At 46.6% G+C, this 27,415-nt stretch overlaps 1 protein-coding gene across 4 annotated transcripts in view; it reads left to right on the top strand.

Annotated features, from left to right (window-relative positions):
* The window catches only part of CSNK1G1 (casein kinase 1 gamma 1), a 97,862-nt gene that overhangs the window by 43,220 nt on the left and 27,227 nt on the right, over window positions 1–27,415 (top strand). For all 4 annotated transcript variants that reach the window (XM_064388440.1, XM_064388442.1, XM_064388439.1 and 1 more), the window contains 3 exons: window positions 5,362–5,402; window positions 9,668–9,737; window positions 26,683–26,834. In XM_064388440.1, coding sequence (XP_064244510.1) covers window positions 5,362–5,402; window positions 9,668–9,737; window positions 26,683–26,834 — 263 coding nt within the window. The remainder of the gene's footprint in view (window positions 1–5,361; window positions 5,403–9,667; window positions 9,738–26,682; window positions 26,835–27,415) is intronic.

The following is a 27,415-nucleotide window of genomic DNA, read 5'->3' as shown; positions in this document are numbered from 1 at the left end:
TGCCAGGGATCCAGGACAGCCACAGCTGCTCTGGGCACCCTGTGCCAGGGCCTGCCCACCCTCACAGGGATCAATTTCTTCCTAATATCCCATATAACCCTGCCCCTGGCAGCAGGATGACATTGCCCCTGTCTGTCCTGTCCCTCCAGGCCCTTTTCCCAGGTCCCTCTCTGTGGTTAGATAAAAGGTAGGAGAATAGAGACAGTGGTGAAAGTAATCTCACCCCTAAAGAGTTACAGCTGTGCTAATTATCAAGAATGAAGAACAAGCCTGCCCTTAATAGGCCACAGCTGGATCCAATTAAGAGGGCTACTATAAAAGAGCAGGTTGGCTGGTCGAGAGGCCAGACATGGAGTTTGTTGGCTGTGCTGAGAAGAAGGAGTCAGTGCTGTGAGGAGCTGCCCATGAGACACCACCAAGAAGGTATGAAACCTTTGCAGCAAGATAACAACACCTCTCCAGCTCTCCTGGAGCCCCTTCAGGCCCTGGAAAGAGTCCCCAAAATCTCCCTGGAGCCTTCTCTTCTCCGGGTGAGCACCCCCAGCTCCCCAGCCTGGCTCCAGAGCAGAGGGGCTGCACCCTCAGAGCATCTCCATGGCCTCCTGTGGACTGGCTGCAGCAGCTTCATGTCCTGCTGCTGTTGGACCCTGGGCTGAGGCAGCTCTGCAGGTGGGGTCTCACCTGAGTGAGGCCAAGGGGCAGAATCCCCACCTCCTCTGCTGCCCACACTGCAGGGAGGCAGCTCCTGTTTCCAGGATTCATTTTCACATTTCTCAAAATTTTAGTGGTATTGGGTTTGTGACTCATGTAAAGTTCCATGGCATGGACTTTACAGAAAAGATTTCACTTCTGAAAAAGTCAATTTACAGTCAATTAAATTGCAACACCTGCTAATTGAGTGGGGTTTTTTTTAATAGTACATGTGTTGTTAATGCTAGTTTACTAAAAATTCAGACAATGAGCCACGTGTACTGATGACAACAATTTGTGGTAAGGTTCTTAGAGAAGCTGTATTACTAATTTTTTTTTTTCATTTCTCTCACTTTTTGCCAGTCACTGCCACTTTAAGAGTTGCTGTTTGCTCAGATAGCAGCTATTTCTCTTGCACAGCCCATGGTAATTATCGCTGGGGGGAAGGAGAAGCAGCAGCTGAAATCCGAGCACACAAGTCTCTGATAACAGTTTTGTCCTGTGAAGATGAATGATGTGCCCTCTACTTTTTGTCTATTTTTTACATGGTTTCAGAGCAGTTATGCACCAATATCACAGGCAGAACAAAGTCATACCCTGATAAGCAAAGGGAAAATAGGCTTTTCCAATTCCCTGAAGAATTTCTCTTTTTTGAGGTGTTGTGTTTCAGTTTAAGCTGCTGCTGTTTGATTCTTCAGGGAGGAGATGGCACTTACCTAATGAAGCTGTTTGCTGTATATATCCAGCTCACTGCTCAGAGTTGATCTTTCTTCCTGAAAATACAGATCACCCAAGGACATCACTTCTTTGGAGCATGTGGGAGCAGCACAGTTGGATTCCAGCCCTCAAGGAGCTGAGATGGGGAGCTGAACACGAAACTTAGCATTTGATAGGACAGGGGAAATGGCCACAAGTTGTACCAGGCTGGATATTAGGAAAAAAATTCCTCACTGAAAGGGTGGATGAACATTGAAACAGGCTCCTCAGGGAAGAGTTGAAGTCACCATCCCTGGAAGAGTTCAGAAAAGGAGGAAATGTGGTTTAGTGGGAATGGTGGAAGTTGTTGGAATGTTGGCCTTGGACGTCTTTTACAAAATTAATGATTGTGTGATCTGGCCCAGAGTAATGCAGTGACACGGGGTAAAGCAGGGGCTGTTTCTGCAGACAGGCTGCAGAGCAGAGGGTCCACAAGAGCTTTGGTTTCCAAAGTGGCTCAGCTCTATATTCTCAGCAGGAATATAGAGCCAGTCCCCATGTCCCCTGCATGGATTTGGGGTTCATGGGGATTTGACCCATGGAGTGCTGTGGTCAGCCATGACATCCAAGATCTGGATAAATCCCCAAAACCTCTCTGCTGGCTTGCTGCAGACAGAGCTGTCCCCCTTGGTTTTGCTGTCGCTCTGTCCAAGCTGCAGTGGTTTGCTCTCCCCCCTCCTCCTCCCAGGCAGGAGCAAAGGCTCACAGGAGGCAGTGACCTCTGCACTGAAACAAGCCCTGAGCAGGAGCTGCACCTTCCCTTAACCACAGATGAGAGGATGTAACTGTGCTGGCAAAAGCCTTTCAAGTTGAGGCAATGCTTTTTATGGAGCAGTAAGTCCATGGCTCAGTTTTGGGGTAGTTCCACTGACAATTATGTGATATTCCAAAGGAGAAGGGATGCATTACATCACCAGCATTCATGGGAAACTTCCCCAAGAGGATTTCTCAAGGCCTTGGCAGTGAGATGTGATGAATGTACAGATGGATTTGAGACAGCAGAGAAGCCCAAAAAGATCCATCTCCAAAGTGATGCATCTGCACAGGGTGCTTGGGACATGCCTGATTTGCTGTCCCTTCTACAGCAGGTCTGAAACTAACAGCTCCTGGTGTAGGTGCTTCCCAGGACCTGCTCCTGCCCTGCCCTCCACATCTAACATCATTCCAGTCACATCATGTCTTGTTACTTTGGAATTACAGCCCCAGTATCAGATGCTATTGTCATGTTTAAGTATTTATTTTGTTGGTTTACTTGTTTTGAAGCAGAGTTCCTGGTTTCAAACTGCAGCCTGGGAGGCAGCTGAGTGATTCTCACTTTTGGGAGCACCTTTCCAGTTCCAATGGAACTGCTCTGATCTGGTGACCTACAAATGAGCAGCTTTTCTGCTGGTTTGGGGCCTGCTGCTCTTCTAACATTTCTCCCAGTTTCAAGCAGGGTGAAAAACTGTGTTAACTGCCATTTTTAAATGATACACTGTTTTGAAAATGCCAGATAATGTTCCAATTAGAGCAAAAATATCTAGGCTCCAGTCTGCAGCTCTGGGATCCCCAAGAGCAGAAGGATGTGGAGCTGCTGGAGCCAGTCCAGAGGATGTAATGGAGATGCTCTGAGGGATGGAGCCCCTCTGCTCTGGAGCCAGGCTGGGAGAGCTGAGGGTGTTCCCCTGGAGAAGAGAAGGCTCCAGGGAGATTTTGGAGCCCCTTCCAGTGCTTAAAGGGGCTCCAGGAGAGCTGGAGAGGGACTTGGGACAAGGGCCTGGCGTGCCACAGCAAGGGGGAATGGTTTCCCACTGCCAGAATGGGATATTGGGAAGAAATACTTTCCTGTGAGGGTGGGCAGGCCCTGGCACAGATTGCCCAGAGCAGCTGTGGCTCCCTGGATCCCTGGAAGTGCCCAAGGCCAGGCTGGACAGGGCTTGGAGCACTCTGGGCTAGTGGGAGGTGTCCCTGCCCATGGCAGGGGATGGAATGAGATGAGCATTAAGGTCCCTCTCAACCCAAACCAATCTGGGATTTCCATCCAAAGAGGGGAAGAGGCAGTTTCAGGGAGCAAGATAAAGCTGGAGCTGCCAGTGGGGTTTATTTGCTGGTAGCTAATGCAGAGCAGATAATCCAGGTGTATTTAGATTTCCTTCCCTTAATGTCCTCACATCTTCTCCCCCCCAGCTGCTGGCTGGAGCCCTGGTCTGTCTCAGAGGGTGGAGGGGTTTATCTGCCACCTGCTTTTCCATGGATTTGGCCTGTGAGCTCTTTCAATGCTTCCTGCAAAATCTCCTTTCTACCCTTAGTCCCAGTCTGGGCATAGTATTATGTCTTTTTCTAAAAGATGGAAAGAAATGCATGGAAACCCCCACTGCGTGTCAGGGGTTAATGCTGGAGCTCAACTTTCAGCTCTGCTGGCAGAAAACACCTCCTCTGAGGATATTTAACCTCACATTTAAATCCCTGTCCTGTGCAGCACCTAAACAGGTTGGAGCTATGATGTCTTCTGTTACTGAGGGATGTTGAAAAAATCTGCATGGTGCAGACTGGGCCTGGGAACGCCCAGTCACAAATTTACAGCCAGAAGTACCCTGAGTGATACAACAGGGAAAGCATCAAAAGAAGTTAAATGCAGAAAACATGAAGCTGTTATAAAGTAAACTGAATTTCCTCTGATATTTCAGGATTTAAAGATGACTGTATATCTTCTCCCATGTTCATAATGTCTTTATTTTTATTGAGTCTCCCTGTGCTGTTGTATCCTGTGCTGAGGAGGACATGGACGGTTTTTTAAAGCTTTCATGTGGATATGGAAGAGCTGCTCCAGCTCCTGCCTGCTCTGAATGATGTCACTCCATGTCCTGGGCTTTCTCAAGAGCTGGACTGTCCTAGCATCAATATCCATTACAGGAATTAGAAAATAAATGAGTAAGAGAGCTGAGCAAAGCTGATGCTACAAATAAGCCCTGATAACTTCCATCCTGGATTGCTCCTGAATTTCAGAGTTGCTCAGTAAAAGCATGACTTGTGCAGTGACACTGATGACAAAGTTTTCTCTAAATAAATCCACAGGGAGCTTTTGTGGTGGGGGCTTCCTTCCTCCAAGGGGACAGTGGGACTGGGACAGAGGGGGTCCAGGGGCTGCCCAAGCATCCTTCCCCGTGGTGTCTCTTCCAGGAGAGGTTGCTGTCAGGCATGAGCCAGGTGGAGGGGAGTGGTTGCTCAAATTCCCTCTCCTGGCAGGGGAAGCAGAGGACGTTGAGTGATACGATAAGTGGCAGTGTCAGAGCACAGGGAGAGATGCTCATGACGCAGAGCTGTGCATCACTGCCTCGCATCACTGAGGAGGCCCAGGGCTTGCTGCAAACACCAGACAGGCTCCTGGAGGAGAATTCCCCTCCAGCTGTAGCACACATGGGTCCCAGCTCTGGTTCAGTGCACCTGGATGTGAGCTCAGCTTGTTGTGCTCATCTCACGCTCCTGTCCTTCCTGCTTCCCAAAGCATCGTCAGCCTTGTGAAATCCCCTCCACATCCCAGAATGAAATTGTTGAGTGTCCAGCAGACCTAAGACATTTCCAAAAACAATGCCATTCTGACTCTTCATTTTTTGTTCCCCAGCCTTTTTTGGCATTGTGGATAACGAAGCCTGCTGTGTCTGGGGTACCTCCTTTAACATGTGCATGGAGCAAAAGTGCTGCCATGAAATACAATTGCCTTGTGCTGAGTGGAAGGTGTTTTTTGCCTGCCCTGCTAAACTGCTGCAAACTGTTCATTATTTTGGTTATTTTCAGGCTTATGCTTTGTTAAAGGCAGGAACTTCAGGGGGAATTGGGAAAACAGCCCTTTGCATCAGTGTCATTATTTCTCATTGTGCCTCAAGCTGCAAGTGTTGAATGTGGAACTAAAAGATTTTTTTTCTTCTCCCTTTGTAGGTAAAAATCTCTACACCAATGAATATGTAGCGATCAAACTGGTAAGTAATAGCTTCAGGTGTCTTTAAATGACTTACACTTCATCTTAAAAATTCAGACTAAAAGCAGGTTTTTCAGTTTGGGCTCAGTGCTGCTCCCACCCTCAGCTGGGAATGACTTGTTAAAACTAAGCAAAGTTCTTAAAAGCACTAAAAGCAAGGAAAAAAACCATCCTTCCACCTTTGGAAGGTTTTTGGTAGCTAAAGGATCTGTAGCTGTCTTACAGCAGTGAGAGCCTTGTTCCTCTGCCCAGGTCCCAGTGAAGGGCACTGGTTTGCACCTCCTGCTGCTCCATGGCTCAAACCTTTCCATTCAGGACTCCATGAATTCTCCAGCTGCCAGAATTTTGGTTAGGAGCATGGCACTGTGCAGCCTGGTGGTCCATGTTTTTGGAGCCAAGAGGCAGGAAAGAGGGTGTTCCTTTGGTTAAAATTCCCTGGGGGAGCAGAGTACAGTTGGGTCTGGTGTGATACTGAGAGCCTGCAGATGCAACAGGCAAAACAAGATCCAGCTTGGTGAAGGTCGCTGCTTCCTCTGGCTGCCTTGGGTTGCAGAGAAGATACAGTCTCATCATCTGTGGAATCTGGGAGATGGGGAACTCCCTAACTTGTAGCTCTTCTGCATTTGTAAACTCACAGCCCAGTAGGTTGTGTTCAGGCCTTAACTTTTCCTATCTGCAAACTCAGACTTTCATCAGTCCCTTGGGGTTTCAGATTCCATGTCTTCACCTGATGTGCTGAGTTCTCATGTGAACACTCTGTAAACATCACCCAAGCCCTAAAATCTGAAGTTAAAGTTGTGGTGTTTTATTGGCACTGCAGCAAACCCCCCAGTTTGGCCAGTTGATGCTGTCTGGCAAAGTGACAGGAACCTCTCTGTTGACAGAAAATCAGGATGGATTTGGTGTATTAATTGTGATCACGTTTGAGTCCCTCACATTCCATATCTCTGGCATTCCCTTTATGATGTCTAGTAGATGACAAATAATTACAGCTTTGCAGGAGGGACTTGTTTTCACACCTGTTGGCAAATGTCAGAAGATGTTCCCTAAAGTAAATAAATAAATTCCTGTGGAGGAATTCAGGAGCATAGTATCCCAGACTGGCTTGGGTATCCTGGAAGGGATCTTAAAGTTCGTCTCATTCCACCCCTTGCCATCCATGGTGGAACCCCAAGGACACCTCCCACCATCCCAGGGTGCTCCAAGCCCCATCCAACCTGGCCTTGGATTCTTCCAGGGATGGGGCAGCCACAGCTGCTCTGGGCAACCTGTGCCAGGGCCTCACACCCTCACAGGGAAGGGTTTCTTCCCAGCATCCCATCTAACCCTGCCCTCTGGCAGTGGGAAACCATTCCCCTTGTGTCACTCCAGGCCCTTGTCCCCAGTCCCTCTCCAGCTCTCCTGGAGCCCCTTCAGGCCCTGGCAGGGGCCCCAAAATCTCCCTGGAGCCTTCTCTTCTCCAGGAGAGCACTCCCAGCTCCATAGGAGATGCCCTTGATATGGATGCACATCAGAAAGAAGAATTGTTGCTTTTAGGCCATAGAAAATGTGCTGTGTACACAGACAAGGTGTTTTATTGAGGCAATAATGCTTCTAGTTTGCTTCTGCAGATAATCCTACAGAGTTGTTGCATTGGAAACCATAAGATAAAACACAGCTGTGCTAGTCCAAAGGGTGCTTTTTTCTCTCAGAAAAGTGGCTGCAGTGACACCTCTCAGTAACCTGAGGCTTTTCCATATGGCAGGACTCAATGGCATTGCCTCATGGCTGCCTCAATTTGACCTGTTTTTCTGGTCACATTTTCTTCATTTTTCTTACTATTTTTTCCTCCCAAATAACTGAGTGTTAAAGCAGTTACTCTGCACCACTCTCCAGTTTCATTTGCCCCGTTGTGATCCAGGCTTAAAAATCTCAGGTCCTTTTTGTGTGAGGGGCTGGAATTGCTATCTGATGGCCATCCAGGTATCCACATACATGCTCTGTTTTGGAGATGTTTAAGGAGGGAGCAGTAGCAGAAATGGGGCTTTCTTGATCTCCTAATCTTAGACAAAATTCCACAGGAACAAGAATGACTCAGCCTCCTCAGCAGCAAATACATTTATCTTACATGTGGACTAAACTGCTATTTTCTTTATCCTTCAAATAATTTGTGGATTAGTGGTGGAGTAGCTGTAAGATGTACTTACAGGCAACATTTTCTTTTATCTTCATTGTTGGAGTGACTCAAAGCACTGCTCCAAGTCCTTCAAGCTGTGAGATCCTCTTCCACCACTGCAGCCCTGCTGTCTCAGCTATTCCTGCCTCCTATTAGAGCTGGGAAATGAGGGAATTGTGTGATGGATACCAAGAGCCCATCAGAAAGTGCTGTGAAATTCCATGCCAATGCCTCATGGTTTCTTTTTGGGGCTGAGCCTACACCTTGGAAAGCTGCTGGCAGTGGAGATTGGTCCTTGTGTTGGTGGTTGGGGTGTCACCATGTAGCTTCTGGTCCTGCTCTTCAGCTGACTCACTTGGTCAGGGGCATCTGGTTTATTCTTCTGAGGGTTTTCAAAGCTGCGCTGCCCACATGAGGAACTTCTTTCTTCCCTGGGAGCAGCCAGCCTGGTGCCATCCAGCTGGAGCACAAGTGCCAGGCCATCCCCTCGCAGCAATGATGACACCATTGGTTCGAGCTGTGGATTTTCTCTGCTAGGCAGTAGCAATTCAGTTATTTTTACTACAAACACAAAATCTGCCATCATCCCTAAGCCCTTGACCTACAGGACAACCATCTGTGCTGGTATGATCTTCTCAGAAGCTGCCATGACTCTGGCAGGTGTCCAGAGCTCTGGCTCCAGCAGCTCCTGGTGCAGCAGCGGCTCAGGGCTGCCTCCCCTGATTTTGTCATGAGCAGCATCATGTCCTGCTGCATCAATCCTTCCCCTTTACATGTTTGGATAAATAAACTACTCCCTGAACATGCTGAGTTCCTGTTGCCCTGAATCCCTGTTCTCTGTAGACCTTCCTTCAAGCCACCAACAATTATCTTAATTTAAATGTGACTTATATAACAAACTTGTTTGTGTTGCTTTGTGTTTGCTTTAAAAAATTTAAATTTATTTAAAAAATATTTCCTCCAGAATATTTTTTTCACATTTTGCTGAGTATTTTGTCATTTTTATCTTCTGGAGCTTTAAAACATCAGGAAATTGGTGACCTTGGAGGCCTTTTCCTATCTCACTGATTCTATGATTAAGCTGAGAAGCAACCAGGAACATTCGTTCCCCTTGCTGGGAAATGGATGGGGTGACTTGAGCTGATGAGGAACAGCTTGGCTACAAGTCAAATTGCCTGAATTCCTGTACACAATTCCTTCTCCACACTTAGAAAGAAGCCTTGACTGTGGAGTTCACACCCAGTGTGGACATCAGTCTTACAGGGCAGACTAGAGGTCAGCAAAAATTGAGGCCAGTATTAACTCCTATCTCCAGGCTGCCTGGGCAGTTGGGAAACCCACATCCATGCCTATCCCCAGTGCACAGTTTTATTGCAAATGTAATTACTCCCGTCTCTTAATCCTCTCCATATTAACTTTGTATTTTTAGAACCTCTGTAATCTTGCACGTTAATGCCTTGATGGATTGTAGGCATTAAGTCTTGTATGTAAAACGCAGATGAGTAACAGTTAATGAATGGGCTGGTTTGGGTGCGTTGCAGACTTGCCATTTTATTTTTTTGTATTTTGTGGATAAAAATAGAATATTATTGAGTGTTTCAAGGTGTTTGACTGACAGCTGCCACAAGGAGGGGGAGACTTCTTCCTTTTTCCCAGCTGTCTGGCTGCACTGTGGTGCTTGCTGTGACTGTGGTCTGATCTAAAACACACTTGTGTGAATCAACATTTTTCAGAAATACAGGCTGGAGAGCAGCAAAAGCGCTGTGGGCAATCACAGTGCCCACAGAGTGAACTGGGGCTTGAGTTTTAGCAACCTTGACTTCCCTCTGCCAATGTCCAGGGCTGTTCTTCAAGGACCAGGAGCTCTATGGAATGATCCTTGAATTTCACTGCAATGAATGAGCTTTGTATTTAAATGAGGACGTTAGTTCTCCTCCAGAGAGCAAATCTTACTGCTTTTTGTTCTTTTCTTATTTAAATGACATTTAATGGTGAAGTCTGTTGTTAGAATTTCAGTTTGGGGTGTTTTAATTATGCACAAATCTTCAAGTAGAGGAGAGAACTTCTTTCAGTCAAACTGATTTTAACCAATTTATTTATTTCTGTTCTAGGAACCAATTAAATCCCGGGCACCACAGCTTCATTTAGAATACAGATTTTATAAACAACTTGGAAGTGCAGGTGAGTAAACCTACCTTAAACTTACCAAAAGTTTTATTAAATTTCTTTAATAAAGGGATTTATTTATTAAATCAAACACCACCATAGTATTTGTTGTGTAACTCTGACTTGAACTTAGGGATCTGGGCCAATTCCTTTTAGCCTCACATAAGTTTTAGAAGTGATTTGATGAAAATTGGGTCATAATTGTGATATTAGGTAATTGTGTGGGCCTAAAATGTCAAGCTCATGAGGATTGGCTGATATGGAAATGCCCCTGTAAATGTGTTTGCAAAACTTAGGAGTTGTCAATGGATGGAAACTTATTTTTGTATAGAACAACACCCCTTAAGTAAGTGATCTAAAGTCTAAACCTAGGAAATTGTTTTGATTTCTACTTGTTAAATCATAAAAGTGTCGACAAGCCCCATGGCTCCTCTGTGCAATCATGGTCTACAGCAAACAGGAGAAAGAGCAGGATCAGCCAAAGGTGGAATTTTGTATACATTTTTTTTCTGTCAGTCTCTGATTTCCCTGATACAGAACTTGAGTTGTGTCTAATAGTGTTTGGATTTTTCTTCCCTGAATCTATGGTTGTTTTTTAAGCCTTAAGAGCCTTTTAGCATGTGCTGTTTCCCATGCCAAGGATTTCCACAGCCTCGTGCAGGGTGTTCCACTGCTCAGGGAAGTCTCTGAGAAGCAACAACCTTCTCTTCTCCTTCTGTGCACTGATCCTGTGTTGACTTCAGGTTTTTACAAGTTTCTTACATTACTGTAGTTGTTTTATACTTTGGTTTTATTTTTCCTGTTTTCCATGAATGGACCCAGCTTCCACTTGCAGAGGATGTCTGATGGACATCCAGAATTACTTTGGTAATCATACATTACCAGAATACTAAATTGAACTTCCTGCTGGAGTTCTTTTGGTGCTTGTGATTTCTGGGATACCCCAGCCCACATGTCTTGTGACACATGGATTAATCCCAGTCTGATTTTTCTCCACCACTTGGCTTCCTTCCACTCTTTAAAGATGTTATTATGGAAATTATAAAACTGATCAAATTTTGAAGAAGTGGCTTTATTTTGGTCAGATTAAGTATTTTTTAGGTTTTCCCCTGTTCCTAAAGAATTTAAACTTTCCATCCTGTAATATTTACCCGTTCAGAGCCTTCATGGAATGGTTTGGGTTGGAAGGGACCTTAAAGCCCATCTCATTTCACCCCCTGCCATGGGCAGGGACACCTCCCATGATCCCAGGTTGCTCCAAGCCCCAACCAGCCACAGCTGCTCTGGGCAGCCTGTGCCAGGGCCTCACCACCCTCACAGGGAGGAATTCCTTCTTAGTCTTGGATCTACAGTCTTGGAGCATTTGTCAAGGGACTGTTGAGAAGGCTGCTGGACAACCTGACTGTTTTCTCTCTCTGTGTGGTCCCATGGGTGTTGCACACCCAGCTCTGATGAGCTGTTGGGTTCCTTTAGAAGCTCTTGTGCTGCAGTTCTGCTAAAACACTTGGAAATTAGCCAAGACTTGACTAGAGGATGTGAACTGCAATTCTGGTCTCACCATGAAACCTGGAATCCAAACAAAACAAATTTTGGTGGAGCTGCCAGGAGCAGGGAGGCTTGACTTGGGAAGAGTGCCTGGCTGGAAAAACAAATAAGTGCCAGCATTGGGGTAACAGAGGAGCTTGTTCTCAGTGATTTTGCTAGTAATTGTCCTTGCTCTGGAACTGCTCAAACAGCCAGGCTTGAACTTCCAGTAGGGACATCTGCTTCCTTGGAATTGTCCTACACCTGCCAAACGAAGACTAGAAGTATCCGAACACATGGTGTGCATGACTCAGAGAGAGCAACAGTAGCGTTGCATGTGACATTCTGCTCAATAAATTAGCCAATTAATCCTGCCAAATGACGTGTCTGGCTGCAGCTCCCACTGTCAGCTGAAGGAGGGAGAGCAGAGGGAGCCTGGCTGTGACACCACGGGAGCCACCTCGTCCCCTCGGCGGCTCAGCGGCTCAACTGCGTGCGCTGCCAGATGGTCCCAGTGAGCTCTGAGACGTCAGAACTGTCATCACATGCAGCTTTGGGAGAAAAATGGAGGATTTTTTTCTTATAAAAAGAGTTTTAATGGTGATTTCCTTCTTGGATGATCAGAATAAACATTTTTAAATGTGTTACTCTTGAGTAGTAGTCAGAGGAAAACTTAGGCTGGAAGGGAGTGACCTACTTGGCTTGTGCCTGAAGGATGTATGTAGGTATCAATAACCTGCTTCACTTGACATCATCAAAAACTAGTGAAAATAGTCTTTTCTTTTCCTTTTTCTAAGCTATTCAGTCAAGTTTTGCATTTCCCTTGGTGCAGTTGGACAGAATAGCAAATAGCCCAGTAATGCAGAAGCTCAATCCTGAGATGAGCTGAGGTGTTTCCACATGAACAGAGGATGTGACAACTGCCTCTTCCTTTAGCAGTGGCTCTGTGTCTCCCTGTGCCACGTGCTCCATCAGCTTCCATGTTCCAAGACTTTCTGACAGGGCTCTGAAGTTGCATCTGTTCCTTTCTAGCAGCTCCAGTTCCTCTGCCTGCCTCGTGGCTCGGATGAGGACCCCTAGGCAGCTTGGATTAGCAAAGGAGCAGACTGGATTTCATGTGTCTCAGACATCTCAAGATGCTTCACACTAGATTAAGTGATGGAGCAGGGAGAAGTTTGTCAGAGGGATCTAAACTGTGGGAATGTGGCTCCTCTTGGTGCTTTTCAGAACTGCACTAATGGTGGATGGATCCAGTGGATTCAGAGAAAGTCCTGAGTCAAGAGTACCCAACTAACAGATGTCTCTGATGTGCTGCTTTGTATATTTGATGCTGGTATTTGTCTCTGATGTTTTAGTGCCCCCTTGTTTTAGGGAAGCTAAGAGCTCCCCTGTAATTCCCTTCTTCTAACTGGAGGAATGTTTGTGCATAGAAACGGATTTTCGTGATTCTTCCTTGGACATTTCTCCCCGCAGAAGTCGAGCAAGGCCCTGCTGCACAGTGACCATCTGCTAGCTTCTTCTTTCTCACTGTGGAATTAAATATCTAATAACCTAAAATAGTGCTGAGCGCTTTACCTTCATGTGAGCAGCAAAACAAACCAGCAAAGCTCGGGCATGGAGTCAGAGACCCGATGGTCAATCCATGGGGTGTCTCAGGAAAGGACACTTTTCCTTTAGGAAATGTACTTCATTTAGGTTTTAAGTAGTCTGGGATATGATCCATTTGCTCACCAAGGTAATTGAAGTAGTTTTAATCATCTCTGTGCAAGCTAGTTGTGTTGTTCTCATCAGTCCTCTAATGCCAGTGTTGTACTGAACTGTTTACTGATTGGTTTTTGTCCTAAAAGCCACATTGCTCCAGCATCCTGACTGGAGTCAGGATCATTCAAGTCTCCAACATGTTTCTGGTACTGGATAAATCATTTAAGCATGCCATTTGTCCTCTATACTTTGAAGTTTGTGAAATAAACTGAGTTACTTGTCCATGGTCAAACAGACCCAGCTCCCAGAATGGTTCAACTTCCTGGGCAGTTACCAAAGGACAAAGCTTTGGCTTTGCTTGAACTGCACAGCCAGCAGCATCCCAGGACCCTCCTGCTTTGGTTTGGGATGAGTAAAAGCAACTGCTTTTCCCATGGCTTGCAGGAGTCCTGCAGCAGCTGGGTCCTGCTGGTGGCACACCAGGGTCTCAGGGGTTCCTCTGGCTGTGTCCTGTGGGCTCTGTTGGCCTGTGGATAACAGGAATGGTCTTTATGTTTGAGGCTGATTCCAGATTAGAGGAATCTAATCTTCTTTTTAGGAGCTGCAAGAAGAAGTCCAGAGGAGGGCACAGAAATGTTTCAGGGGCTGGAGGCAGGCTGGGAGAGCTGGGATGTTCACCTGGACAAGAGAAGGCTCCAGGGAGAGCTCAGAGCCTAAAGGGGCTCCAGGAGAGCTGGAGAGGATTTGGTACAAGGGCTTGGAGGGACAGAACAAGGGGAAACGGTTTCCCATTGCCAGAGGGCAGGGATAGATGGGATATTGTGAAGGAATTCTTGGCAGTGAGGGTGGTGAGGCCCTGGCACAGGCTGCCCCATCCCTGGAAGTGCAAAGCCAGGTTGGATGTGGCTTGGAACAACCTGGTGTAGTGGAAGGTGTCCCTGCCCATGAGGGGGTAAAATGAGATGGACTTTAAGGTCCCTTCCAACCCAAACTATTCTGGGATTTGTTACCACATTTCTGTGGCATCTCTGCCTGTTGAGGCCATGTGGAATGCCTTCCCTGTGAGCATCACCTTTGGGAGGTAAAATGGAGCACTGCGTGCTTCCGGGTTTCTTCTGGCTGCATGGAGCTGATGCTCGAGCTTCCACGTAGTGACAGCTTCTGCCTGTGCACATCGTGTGCAGAAGTCATGCATTTTTGATTCAGTAGTAGTTTATTTTTATATCAGCTGGCAGATGAGTCACACCTTCCCCCAGCCCTGGCAGTCCCACCTTGGCACATGTGATTCACTCACACACGTGGCAGCCGTGCGTTGGGTTCTGTGCCATGGCTCTGGTCACCCCCAGCACGGGCAGGTAACGCTGGCAAGTGGATGTGGGACGTCACAAGCCTCCACAGTGGCGTGGTGGGGAGCAGGAGAGGAGCCTGATACGCTGGAGAATCCCAGGAAACCGAGATCTCTGCTGTCCCCAGCCCACGCAGTGGATGAGTCACAGTGGAGGAGCAGAACGCTCTGAGTCAGGGAGGGCTGTGTCAGTACATATAGAATATTGACGGTTTTTCTGTGGTTTTGTTTTAATTCCTGCTCTGTAAACAAGTTCACCTCTAATGAAGTATGGAGTCTGTGTGTTTACTTTGGGATCTCTCTGTGTTGCACAACTCGCCAGAGCGAAGCAGTCTGTTTACTTGTCAGGAGGTAGGACTGAGGGAAATTAAGGTGTTATAAATAACCAATCCTTTGCATAGTCTAGTCAATATTTGCATATATATTCCTCAGTGTGGCTGAGCTGTCTGCTATCCATGCTGCCTGTGGAGCTCTCCTGTCGGGACTGCTCGTGTTGAGCACCTTTTTTCTGTGTTGCTCCTGCTTTACCCACACACATTTTGTACGTATCGGTGTGCTTTATGAAGAAATTCTTTCCATGCCAGTTGCACAATGCTGTCATTCACGTGGCAATTATGGGTCATTTTGGTGAAGCTCGTTACAGGATGGATGTAAACAAGTCGCCATGGTGGAGCTGCCAACACCACAATTTTATGGGAGGTCGTGGTGCACAACTCTCTGCCCCAAGGGAGGAGGAGTAACTCCAGGCCATGGGAGGGAGGGTGAGTGCAAGTGGTCCCCACCCTTGTTTAATTAAGAAGTGTGGACATGCCTATTAACAGTGGCCATAGTCGCTGTAATCAGAATTCCCACTCATATTTGCCACCTGGATGGAAGCATTGCTGTGGCCAGGAGCTGGGCAGGGGGCTGGAGCTGCTGGGTGGGGATGATTAAAAAATCAGAGTGGTTTGGATTGGAAGGGACCTTAAAGCTCATCTTGTGGCCATATGGGCACACCTTCCACTAGACCAGCTTGCTCAGAGCTCTGTCCAACCTGGACACTTCCAAGGATTGCCCTTTGCACCCCAAAGTCAGTTTGGACTTGTGTGGAGCAACACGTGGCTGTCACCTGAGGTGTTTTGTGTCCTACTCATTGTATGGGTTTGTTCATACCTGTCACACTACACCACTCTGGATGAGCACTGCAGCCTCCTCCTTTGAAATACTGGAAATATTTTATATTGCCAGTGTTCAGTGACTGCAGGTATTTAATAAGTGACTCATCTGTGCAAGGTGATACAAAACTGACATTTCTTTACAAGGAAACAGCTTTGGGATGCATCTCATGTCACTCATTCCCTACCTCAGATGCCTGCAGTAGGCCTGAAGGTTTTAAGATACTGGGTTACTTTTCTACCAACAAGGAAAGACATCCTCATTCTCAAATGCTGCACAGAAGTGTTCCCTTGGTCAGAGGTGGGAGATACTCAGCAATGGAGATACAATTTCATTCTACTGAAGATGTTTTTAGGCAAAAATTGGAGACCCTAACACTGAGCTGCATATTAAGGAATGGTGATCAGCAGCTTCATTGTAAAGCCAGAGTAGTCCAAGGAGCTTGAACCTGAGGGTCCAGGACTTCCAGTCTTTTGAACTGCAGAATGAAATGTAGTGGATTACTGTAAAGTGCTCAGTTAGACCCTGCTGCTTTCAGAGCTGGCTTGCTGTTGATCTCCAGAGAATTATGTTTCACTGTTTAAAAATACATGGCTTTTCTTTCATGTGGCCATTCCCTTGTTAGGAAGGGCTTCCTGAATGTGCCCATTTCAGCATCTCAGCATCAGAAGTTTTGACTTCCTTGGGCTAAATTTAGGTTTTGTCAATTGGAAGTTATCAGATGCTTTTAAAGCAAGGCCATTAATATTTGAATATGAGATTAGGGCAGTTTCCTTTTTATGTTCCGAAAAGTCCTCCTGCATCTCCTACTCTTCCGGTATTTGTGGCAGTAATCACAAATCAAACACCAGCAACTCCAGGCAGCAACTCCAAATCAAACACCAGCAACTGAAGGGGGGCAGCAGGATGCTGGGAAGCTGGAAAATGCCTTTCCTGGAGGCACTTTTCCTTGAAGCCTGACATGGCCATAAACCTGTAGCAGCTGGACTCATCCAGGTCATCCCAGATGCCTCAGTGGGTTCTCCTCATGGTCAGCAGTGTCCACTGAGAGCAGGTTGTGGGATGTGCTGTGCTCTGAGGATCCAGCAGGACTTGAGGAGAGGGACAGACATTTCAGCATTAAGGTCTCTGTGCTGCTTCTGGTGCCTTCTAGCAGACCCTGAGCTGAAATGTGCCCTGCTGGCTGTCAGCCCAGCTGTGCTTGGGACTGGAGTTCCTCAGACATGAGGGTGGGGAGGTGAAGACCACAGAGCCACAGACTGGTTGGGCTGGGAAGGACCTTAATGCTCATCTCATTCCATTCCCTGCCATGGGCAGGGGCACCTTCCACTATCCCAGGCTGCTCCAAGCCCTGTCCAGCCTGGACTTGAAAACTTCCTGGGATGGGGAGTCCACATGATACGTGATGTTTGAAGATAAACTTTAGAATTTATATTTACATTGAATGAAAAACGCAGTTTGGCAATGAGGGGCAGGATAATTAATAAGGATTAGGAGCTGGTTGGTTGTTCTGCTTGTCCCCCTTTCCTGTCCCTTCTATGAACATTCTTCAAGCCACGGGGATGCTGCACTTAGGAATTAATTGAGGTTTAAAGCTATAAAATTAGTTTTGAGGGGGGCTGCTGTGTCAGGTGTTGAGCACTGCCCTGATCCAAAGCTCTTTCCCCTTTGGAAGGTGAGTGCTGGATTTAGTGGGATCCCTTCCAGTGCAACAGAGGCATGCTACACACACTGGAGATTTCTAAGGTGAAACACTGAGCTGTGCCAGGAAAGTCCTGTTATGGAGGGCTGCCCACCTCCCAGACAGGCTCTCCAGTGGGTTTGGAATTTGTGTTTTGGAGCTGCGCCCTGCCTGCTATTGGAAAACCTCTTATAGCTGAGATAAGCCACAGGCTCTGCCTGAGTGTGATGGGTCAGGCTGGAGTTCTGAAGTTTAGTAATGATTTTTCTGTCTGAAAGTTCCTACCCGCTCTTACTTGACTCTCTTAAGGTGAAACAGAGATGGTATCTGGAGGCAGGATCTGATTTAGCACCTCTGAACTTCTGTTTGCAGCAGGTTCTCCTGCCATTAGAGGGAGTGGGAGGTTTTCCCTCAGGCTGGAAGGACCTGGGTGGTGAGAAGTGTGGGTAACACTTTCCTACTCATGTGAAAAATCCCTTTTTCCCTCCAATCCTACAGTAGTGATGGGACTGATGGATGCCAATCTCTTGCTTTGTTGTGGAGAGTTTATGTGCATTTGATTCTTATCCATCACTTTCTACTTTGATACTGCTGCAGGGGCAAACCTGCAAAAATCCACCCTCCCAGTGGGACCAGTGTGAGTTCTGGGGGTCTGAGTTGCACCCACAGCTTTGCAGGAGGATCCCAGCACAGCTCTGGGGTGACACATAGGGATGTGCTGCCAGAAATGGCACCAGATTGTCCCACCACAGTCTGGGGGGAATCTGGCCTTCAGCTGCCTGAGCAAGGCCGAGCATCATCATCTTCCTCTGAGCACCCAAAGGTACGTGTCCAATACCCCTGTCAGCCTTATCCAGCTGGATCTGACCCCTGATCTGCCATCCTAGTTGAAATGCTGTTGGATCCAGGACAAATCCTGCCTGTTATATGCCTCAGGTCACTGTGCTGTCCTGGTGACACTGACTGTGGCCCCTGCTCAGTGCTGTGGCTGCAGCTCAGGCTGTCAGAGCCTCCTGCATTGTCATCCTGGAAGTGTCACCCCAGTGTGCAGCCGGGGAGGAAGCAGGGAAAAGCTCTCCTCCAGCCAACAGTCTCCAGTGGAGATGAGCTGAGGAAGAGCAGGAGCCACCTGGGACTTGGTGTGATCAAACCAGAATGGTTCTCTGGGCGCCAGAGGAGCAATTCAGCACAAGCAATTTGTTTTTGCTGCTTTTGTAGCGTTTTTCATCTGCCCAGAAGTAGCTTCTTCCCTGGCACTGCTTCTGGAGTGAGTGCTGCTGAGCAACCAAGAACTCTTGTTGATTTTTCTTGAGATTGTGCCTGTAATGTCATTAACATGCATCACTTCATGTGCATAACATGTTGCTGAGGGGCAGGTCTGATCTCTGCTCCCTCTCACCAGGAACACCACCTGAGGGAATAGTTGGAGCTGTATTAAGGAGGTTCAGGTTGGATATTGGGAAAAGGTTCTTAGGGTGGTTGGGCACTGCCCAGGCTCTCCAGGGAATGATCATGGCCCCAGGGCTGCCACAGCTCAGGAGTGTTTGGAAAATGCTCTCAGGCACAGGGTGGGATTGTTGGGGTGTCTGTGCAGGGACAGAAGTTGGCCTTGTTGGTCTTTGTAAATCCCTTCCAGTACAGGATATTCCATGATTCTATGAATTTGTTCTCAAAAGAAAACAAAACTACAAGGGCCCCATAATTTCATCTCAACTCCCTCTCAGCAGGTAGGGCTGAGCAATTGCATAGCAAAGGGAAACTGATCAGGAGCAACTTCCAATTGCTCCTTGGATTTTTTTTATTTTTTTGGGGGGTGGAGGGAGGGAATTTGTTTCTTCGTTGGTTTCTTTCTTTCTTTTTGGTTGGCTTTTTGTGGGTGTTCTTAAGCAGCAGAGCCCAGTTGGCCACCCAGATGTGCTCTGGCAGAGCTCACACAGGTGTGTGACCTGCAGAGGAGCAGAGTCACAGAATTGTTTAGGTTGGAAAGGAATCCCTCTCAAACCATCCAGTCCAACCATACCCCAGCACTGACAAGGCCACCATGTACCCCTGTTCCCAAGAGCCAGATCCACGTGGCCTTAAATCCCTCCAGGAATGTTATTGAGTGGCTCCACCTCTGCCCTGGGCAGTTCCAGTGGTTTTCTTTCATCCTTGTCCTTGTATTGCAGGTGTGTGGGAAAGGTAATAAGGATAGAACTTAAGCTAGAACTTATTTTGGATGGTTTAAAATAACTCTTCTAAAATTATTTACTGGTTTTATCCTTCTTTTAAGGTTGTTCTGTATGTCAGCTGCCATCATCACAGGAGCACTGTGTTGTGTTAGATACAAAATCCAACAGTAACATGGAGATTTGAATGCAGTCATTTCCCACAAGCCCTAGAAATGTGAATTCAGTCTTTTGAAACTTGAGAAAAAAGCAATTTATTGTGCTGTGCTTTATTCTTCTGTGTTTGTCAAGAGCAGAAACAATTTCACTTGACTAATTTAGTTGTTAGTGCTAAGAAACTGCCTGTGAATAGGTGTTTCTGGGTAAATTACCCAGATTTTGAAAGTTTTCCTGCATTTGACCTTTTCAGATAAGGTTGATTCTCCTCCCCACCTTTTTTTATCTTTGTGAATGCAAATATGAATGTCTCCTTGGTACCCCCTCTTCAAGTGCTTCTTGCTTTGTGGATGTGAAGAGTTGTTTAACTAAGAGAAGCCATGGTATCAGGAAACCAGCTTGTACCACTCAAGGAAGATAAAATGCCACCCTGTTCTAATAACACAACGATCCTGAGATTTGTTTTTCTGCAGCTGAAGTAAAAATCTAATTGTTTGGATTTTTACCAGCATCAAGAACAAATATGTTCTTCCTTCTGCCCTTCCCCAGTCTGTTTTTCTCCTGTTCCTTTTCCCATACCTTTTCTTTTTGTAGATTCAAATACTACCAAAATGAAACAAAACACAGTAGGGTTTACATACATTCTGCATATCCTGAGATCAGCTGGAGTGAGGCTGGAGCCTTGCAGTCCACATGGGACTCCCTGGAGATGACAGTAGCTCTGTCTCCTCACAGCTGTTGCCTTACGCTGTGCTTAGTGTTGTCTCTCCCCATGAAAAGCTCAGCTCCCTCTGCCATCATCGGGGCAGAAGGTGTTGATCCAATACCTTCCTGTGGCTTTCCCATCCCTGGAAGTGTTCCAGGCCAGGTTGGATGGGTCTTGGAGCAGCCTGGTCTACTGGAAGGATACAGCTGTCCTGCCCATGGCAGCTTTGAGGTCCCTTCCAGCTTCTGATGTTCTCCTTTGAGTTATTTCCTCTTGAGTTCAGAGGGTGTTTGAGCTGTGCCTTCTCCACATCCAAGGCCAGGAGCAGGGCCTTGCTCTGCCTCTCCTCCTCCTCCTCACCCACTGATGGGCTAAAGCAGCAAGCCCTGCTGCAGAAATTCCTGCTAGGCAGTGCTGCAGGAGCATTCAGCATTTGCTAGGAGTGATTTATTGCCCAGACAAAGCAGGGAAAAGACGCTGTGAGAAGCTGGCAGCAGAGCTGAGTGCCTGGCAGCAGCTGGAGCAAACAGAGCAGGAGGATTTTTGGGGACAGGAGTTGTGCGAGGGGTCTGGACAGGTCTGGCTGCTCTTCACCTTGTTCAGGTGAGTGAGGAAGAGCTAAAAGTAAATTTTGGGCTGTCAAACCACAGTATCAGAGCTTGAGAAAGCAAAGAAACTGTTCAGGAGCTTTACAGGCTGGCAGCACTCACACCATGCTGGTTCTCCATGTGGATGTTTCTCTGTGTGTGGCTGTTGGATCAGAACCCTATTTTTAGGTTCTTTCCCTAATCTTATGCCAGTTCAAGGTTTGTGAAGCCTAGGGGTGGTTGGTGAGATTGTGGCAGACCTTCTCCACCACCTCTTTTTCCACTGGCAGGTGAGCTGGCCTGGAGTCACAAATTCCATTTTCTGTTTGTTTTCCTTCACATCTCAGCTGCTGTTTCTCAAACAAGAGAAAACACTCAATCACCCAAAATCTCTGTCCTTCCCTAAGCTCCTCCAGGGAAGATTGAAGGTGAAGGAGTGTATTTTAAAGCTTTTGCAGCTGTACTTTATATATTTGATTGGATGCCTATCTCTGAAAGGCATCCAATCAAATATATAAAAGACCCTTAGGACAAGGTTATTCCCAGTAACAAGCCCAATCTCAACTTTTCTCCCATCTTTCTATTTTTGAAGCAGACTATTCCAAAATCTGAAGGGCAGGATTAGTCTTTTTACTTGCAGCTCACAGAAATAACCTGTTAATTAACATGCTCAGGTAGATTTACATGGGACATGTTTGAAGACATTAAAAGCTGAGATCTTGGCCCAGTCAATGTTGATCACAAATCTTCTCTTTCAGCCAGGATTTTATTCCGATTTGAAAATTAAGAGAAGGGTAGATCCTCATTAGTGTAATCAGCTTAAATGGGTTGACTACTCTAAAGCAATTTGTTTAATTTGTTTGGAACATGTTTAATTTTAGCTATAGATATTCAGCCCTCTCACAGTTGCTATTTATGGTGTTCATCGTGTAATTTTGTGTTCTCTGATTTGTAAAAATAAACTTTCTGCTCTGAATGAGAATTTTGTGACAATCTACGGCCCATTCATCAGAGCCACTTAAAACCACACAGAACCTTCTGTGCTCTGATGCTTCTGGTGTGTGTCTGCATCTCTTTCAGTGAGAAAGAGTTCTTGCTGCCCACACAGAGCGTGGGTTTGCGTCAAGCATCAGCTTTTTGCTGGCCTTGGATTCCTCCCCACTCTGGGTGTGGGATTTGGGGCTCTTCAGGAGTGTCTCCCCTCTGCAATAGAGCTCAGTGTCAAAACCTGCATGAGGAGAGGGTCTAAATTCTCCTTTAATTCTTGAAATTGAAGACATCAGCTTCTCTATTTGGCTAAACCTCATTGAAGGGCAGTGGAAAACAGCTCCCCATGGGAGAAAAAACCATGGGTGGTTCAGAAACTGCTGATATTGATCACAAGCTCTGGATGTTTCTGGTGATTTGCTGTGTGGGGATGTGGCACTTGTCCTTCCATTGATGTAGATGTCACGTGCAGCTTCCTGCACTTGCTCCCTCGTTCCTCCTTGGGTGTATTTTACTTGCTGTTGATGAAGTTTATTCATAGTCTCATGGTCCTCACGCAGAGCCTCAGGCCAGGTGCTCTTCTGGAGCAGGTGGGTTCTGCTTCCTGTGCCCTCCATGCAGGGCAGGTGCTGCAAACTCTGATTTCCCTTGGGCATAACCTTAGATTGGCATCTCTGCCCATCACCGTTTCAGAACCAGTCCTGGAAATGGCTTTGGAGTGCCTGTGTGCCTGAACTAGTGTGGTTTTTTTGGAGTATATTGGATGTCTGAGGAGTTTTGTGGCCATTAGTCATGCTGTAAAAGATATGGCAGCAAGATAACATTACTCAAATCATCCAGGGCACTTGATCCTGTGATGGAAGTTCCTGAAAGGTGTTGCTCCGGGTGTTAATCTGGCTCAGAGGAAGCTCTCTGGAAGAGCAGTAATCCTGCTCTTTGTTACTGTTCCCATTCTTGTGTTGAAGCTCAAGCCCAAGTGTATTTTGGGTTGATCCAACAAACTGCTCAGCCACAAAGCACGAGGAAGGATGGGAAAGTCCCTTTTGGTGGCAGCCCAGGAGCAGTGAGAGTTTAGCATCCCCGGAAAGCCAGGGCCAGTCTCGGGAGTGTGGGGGAATCAAAGTCTTGAGTTTTTGGCTTTGATGTCTGCATTTGCTCTCATTCCAGCAGTGATGCTTTAATCTACAAAATGCTTTGCTAGGTTTTCGCTGTGCTCAGCTTGAATTTCTTCCAAGACATCACTCTGCTGAAATAGCAGAATTTGCCTGTGGATTCCGGTGCAGCAATCAGTCTGTGTTTATTGGGGTGATAAACTTCCTGTGAGAGTGAGGGTGGAGTGGGCCCTTTTCCATGTAGCTGAGCCAAATCACTCAGCAGCGAGACCAAAGCCGTTAAGCAAATTGAGATGATTTCTGCTTGCAGCAGTCTCTGCTGTAATAAACTGGTTTTCCTCCAAAGGAGAACCTGCACATACTATGCCTGTATTTTCTTCCCTTAGCGTATTGCTCTTGTTTGATACCATGGAGAAATTCCTAATTCTGATGTGATTTCATGCATTAATTGCATTAAACAGATCATGGTTTGTACTTCAAGTGTTGAGTTGTACCTTTGAATCCTCAGTATGAGACTCTGCTCTGCTGGAGGCTTTTCATCCCTGAATTCAGAGCTGCTCACCTACAGCATGACACCACGGCTTTGTGTGACCTTTCCAGTCCTCTCCCACTGCGACTACTTTCCATTAAAAACCTCAATTCCAACTGCCCAGGCAAAAAAAAAGTCCTTTTTCCTCCATCAATCTCTTTAGTTGGCAACATCCTTCTTCAGTATTTACAGATCTGCTGGTGATATTTCTGGAGTTCCTGTGGTTCACTGTGACAATGGACTCGGCACCAGGACACAATGCTTTTCACTGAAACAGAGCCAAGCTACGTCATAAAATTATGCAGATGGGCTGTGACAACATCAAATTTTATGCAGATTTTCTTAGGCTGACCCTTTTTACTGTTCAGAATGGCTCTGGAGCTGCCTGTATCTCAAGTTTCATCCAGTTTTATCTGCCAACACACCCTTTAATGTGTACATCAAGTTCATCTTTTGAGCTTCTCCTCTCCCCAAAAAGATGGTGAATGTTGAGTTGGAGTGAGCTGAGGATGTGTTATGCCAAGTTCCTGCCAATTTATTTCCATAACTAGTGTGGAGCTGAGGATCCTTGGTGTGGACTGGGATCTCCATAGGGCTCCTCAGCCATGCTCCTTTGGATCCAGGACTCAGCAGTGCAGCCTGGCTCTGGAATTCAGAGAGATGTTACAGCAGCTTTGTCTGGCAAAGGCAAGAGGGAAGTCCTTGACTGCAGAGCTGGCAGTCAGAGAAAACCCTCAGGGAAAAATCGAACCCTAAAAATACGCCTGAAGCCAATGCTGTCTCCTGTATTCTGACATTTAGGATGGTTTTTTTATGTTCTTCACTAAGGCCTCACCTTGCCAGAGATCCCACAGAAAGCAGAGCTTTCCTGAGGGTTAAGGGAATGAGGGTACTCCAGGCTCTGGGCTGTAAGCTGAGTGGGTAAAGCTGGAGGAATTGGGATCTCAGAGAGCACCAAGTAGTGTTGCTTCCTTCCCTACATGAAATCCCCATCTTTTGGGTCTTGCCATAATCTGTCTTCCTGGGTCTTATGCCCAGTGGGAAATTCTTTTTAATTGCAATGTTCGCCCCTTACCAAGTGAGGCTGTAAATTAAATGTTCTCATCTTCCCCTGATCTGCAGACAGGATCCTTCACCTTTTTTAAGAGCCTTTCTGCAGTTTTGTTCTCCTGCATACCTTAGTTAGCAGAGCCCTAACTCTAATTCCTTCCTCAGTTCCACTATTTGAGACTTGTAGAAATGGTGGTAGAGGTACCTGTTGTTTGTCTGTATCTAGAATCTATAATGGCCTCGGGTTTAAATTTTGCATAAAATATTCTGTTACTCTCTTCTTCTCTATTATTATTCTATTATTCTCTAAAAAGTAGAGATGCTTATCTGGTGTTAGAAGTGACTTTGTAGGTAAGTCCTCATCAGACTTTACTGAAAACCCAGGGGCTCACTGTGAGTCACTTCAAGACCTGTTGCAATTATTCCAGCCCTCAGCACTAAGCTGATGACATTAAATTGCCATTTGTGTTGATTTGGGGATATTTGAAAGCATCTTTGACGTGCCTGGATCATATCCCATCATTGTTTGGCTTTCTGAATTGCTTCAGCATCAAACCATCCTGTGTTCCTAGAGGATTTAATGACTGTGACTGCTTCCTAAAGCATGGAGCTCTGTTAGGAGCAGCAGCCTCCCAAGCCCAGGTTGGGTCAGTGTTTTACAAAACACTGGTTAGGCAGGGAATTCCTGCAATACTCTGTAATATCCCATTAATGCATCCTGATGACAGATTCCCTGAGCATGTGAATTAATGAGATTAAAACCCTCCTCGGGTAATCTTTGTCAAACTGCATTCTGTCCTTTTGCAGCAGCACTTGGGAGCACAAGTCCTGGGATATTTACAGTTTGGTGATCTCAGTGCTGCATTTGTTATGTTGCTGGCAGGTTGCAGAGTTCTGAGTGCCATTGGGTGGATTAGCAGGGCTTCCCTAAATCTGGAGTAGGACATGCACTTGTTGTGTTGCTGACATTCTCTCCAGCCTGGAATGTTTCACTGCCTGAGCTCCTCACAGAGCCAGCACCAAACTGTGCACTTAATTAGTCAAGTATTTTGCTGTATCTAACATTGATCACTTATGCAAATCCAGGTGTGTGCCTGCACTTGTTTAAAACATGCCATAAAATTAGTAATCACAGTGCTTTCAGGTCCTGTGCACTATAATTTGTGGATCTCTGTGGGAAAAAAACATAGCAGTGCTCCCCGTGCTCAGCCTTTACTCTGAATAGCAGGACACCGTATCTTTGGGCATTGGAGCAAATATTTTGTTTTGACACGAGACAAAGCCCTGTATTTCAAAAACAAAACCTTTCTGTTGTGTTTTGGAGCTGCTTTTGAGGTGTAGACTGGAAATCCACAGATATTTAAACATGTTACCCAGCTTGGTGCTGACGCTGGGACGCCGGGTGCTGGTGCAGGTGCTGATTAGCAAAATGAGCAGTTGGGCCTGTGCTAAATTCCTCCTCCATGGGCTGCTGTGGTTTCCTTTTTGACTCAAAGGTAATTCCAGGAGTGCTGTGCAGCTCTCTGAGTCTTCACTTTCCTTCTGATGCCTTTCAGAAAGCTGAGCCACCCAAAAATCCCCTGCCAGCTGAGGATCAACACTGCACTCCCACAGAGCAGTCTCTTGGGTGGGAAGATGGGCTCTGGCTCCTACCAGTTTGATGTTGATAGCTGTGTTGTGTGCACATATGCTGATGACCATGAGCACCTATTTTTGTGTGGTGATTGGTCAAAATGTAAAACTTTTCCTTATTTTATAGGAAAATGTTTTTTTCCTTTTTACTGAGTGTAAACTTTGTAAAAGGTTGTGCTGAAAAACAAGGGCTGCTATTTTGGTGACAAAGCAGCCCTTTTTTGGCCATGCTTCATTTTCTCCAAGGACTCTTTCTAACTGCTCCAGCAAGTGCCAGCCCACATCTGGGGCTGTTCTCTGCCTGGTGTTTAGTGGAACACAGGGAACTCTGTGTCTTGTTCCTTAAATCCAACCCTTTAATCTGCCAAAGCTGGATGCTTTCAGGTGGACTTGTTAATTGCTCTGAAATCCCATTTGTCTGTGCAAGGGTGTAGCTGAGCAGAGCCTGCACTGGTTTGGCCTTTGTTTCAGTCACAGTTTGTGCTGGGATTTATTTCCTTGCTGGGCAGCATCAGATGGAATATTCAAGAAGTGACAATAAAACTGCCTAACAAAAGGTGTGCATGCAGGGGGAGGGAATTAACTTTGTCCCATTGACCGATCCCAGTTCTTTTCCTTTTCTTCCAGCTGAAGGGCTCCCCCAGGTGTATTACTTTGGACCCTGTGGAAAGTACAATGCCATGGTATTGGAGCTGCTTGGTCCCAGCTTGGAAGATCTGTTTGACCTCTGTGACAGGACCTTCACTCTGAAGACGGTGTTAATGATTGCCATTCAGCTGGTGAGTGATGGCAGGGCCCTGCCCTGGGGTGTCCTTGGCTGTCCTTCCATCCTGGGGTGGGCACAGTGCAAGGTTCAGGGCTGCGAGAATCTTCTTCCATCACAGAATCACCGGGTGGTTTGAGTTGGAAGGAACCTTCAAAGATCTAATCCCACCCTCCCTGCCAAGGGCAGAGACACCTTCCACTATCCCAGATTGCTCCAAGCCCCGTCCAACCTGGCCTGGAACATTTCCAGGCATGGGGCAGCCACAGCTTCTCTGGGACACCTGTGCCAGAGCCTCACCAGCCTCACATTCTCCCCAGTATCCCATCTAACCCTGTGTTCTGGCAGCAGGAAGCAATTTCCCCTTGTCCTTGTCACTCCAGTCCCTTGTCCAAGGCCCCTCTCCATCTTTCTTACAAAAGAAAACTTCTCAGGGGTGAGGAGGACTCCTGCCTGTGTAGGGAGGGTCAGATGATGCTTATGAGAAGCTGGCTCCCTGCACAGCAGAACCAGTGAAGCTGGATTCCTACAGGCTTGCATCCCACGTCCCCTACCCGCCCCTGCCCCAGCTCCCTCCCTCTGTTTGGACATCCCAGG

The sequence above is a fragment of the Passer domesticus genome, chromosome 14, assembly GCF_036417665.1.
Source record: "Passer domesticus isolate bPasDom1 chromosome 14, bPasDom1.hap1, whole genome shotgun sequence".
NCBI lineage: Eukaryota > Metazoa > Chordata > Aves > Passeriformes > Passeridae > Passer > Passer domesticus.
Note: the sequence above shows the minus strand (reverse complement) of the source record. Positions and strands in the feature narration are given on the sequence as shown.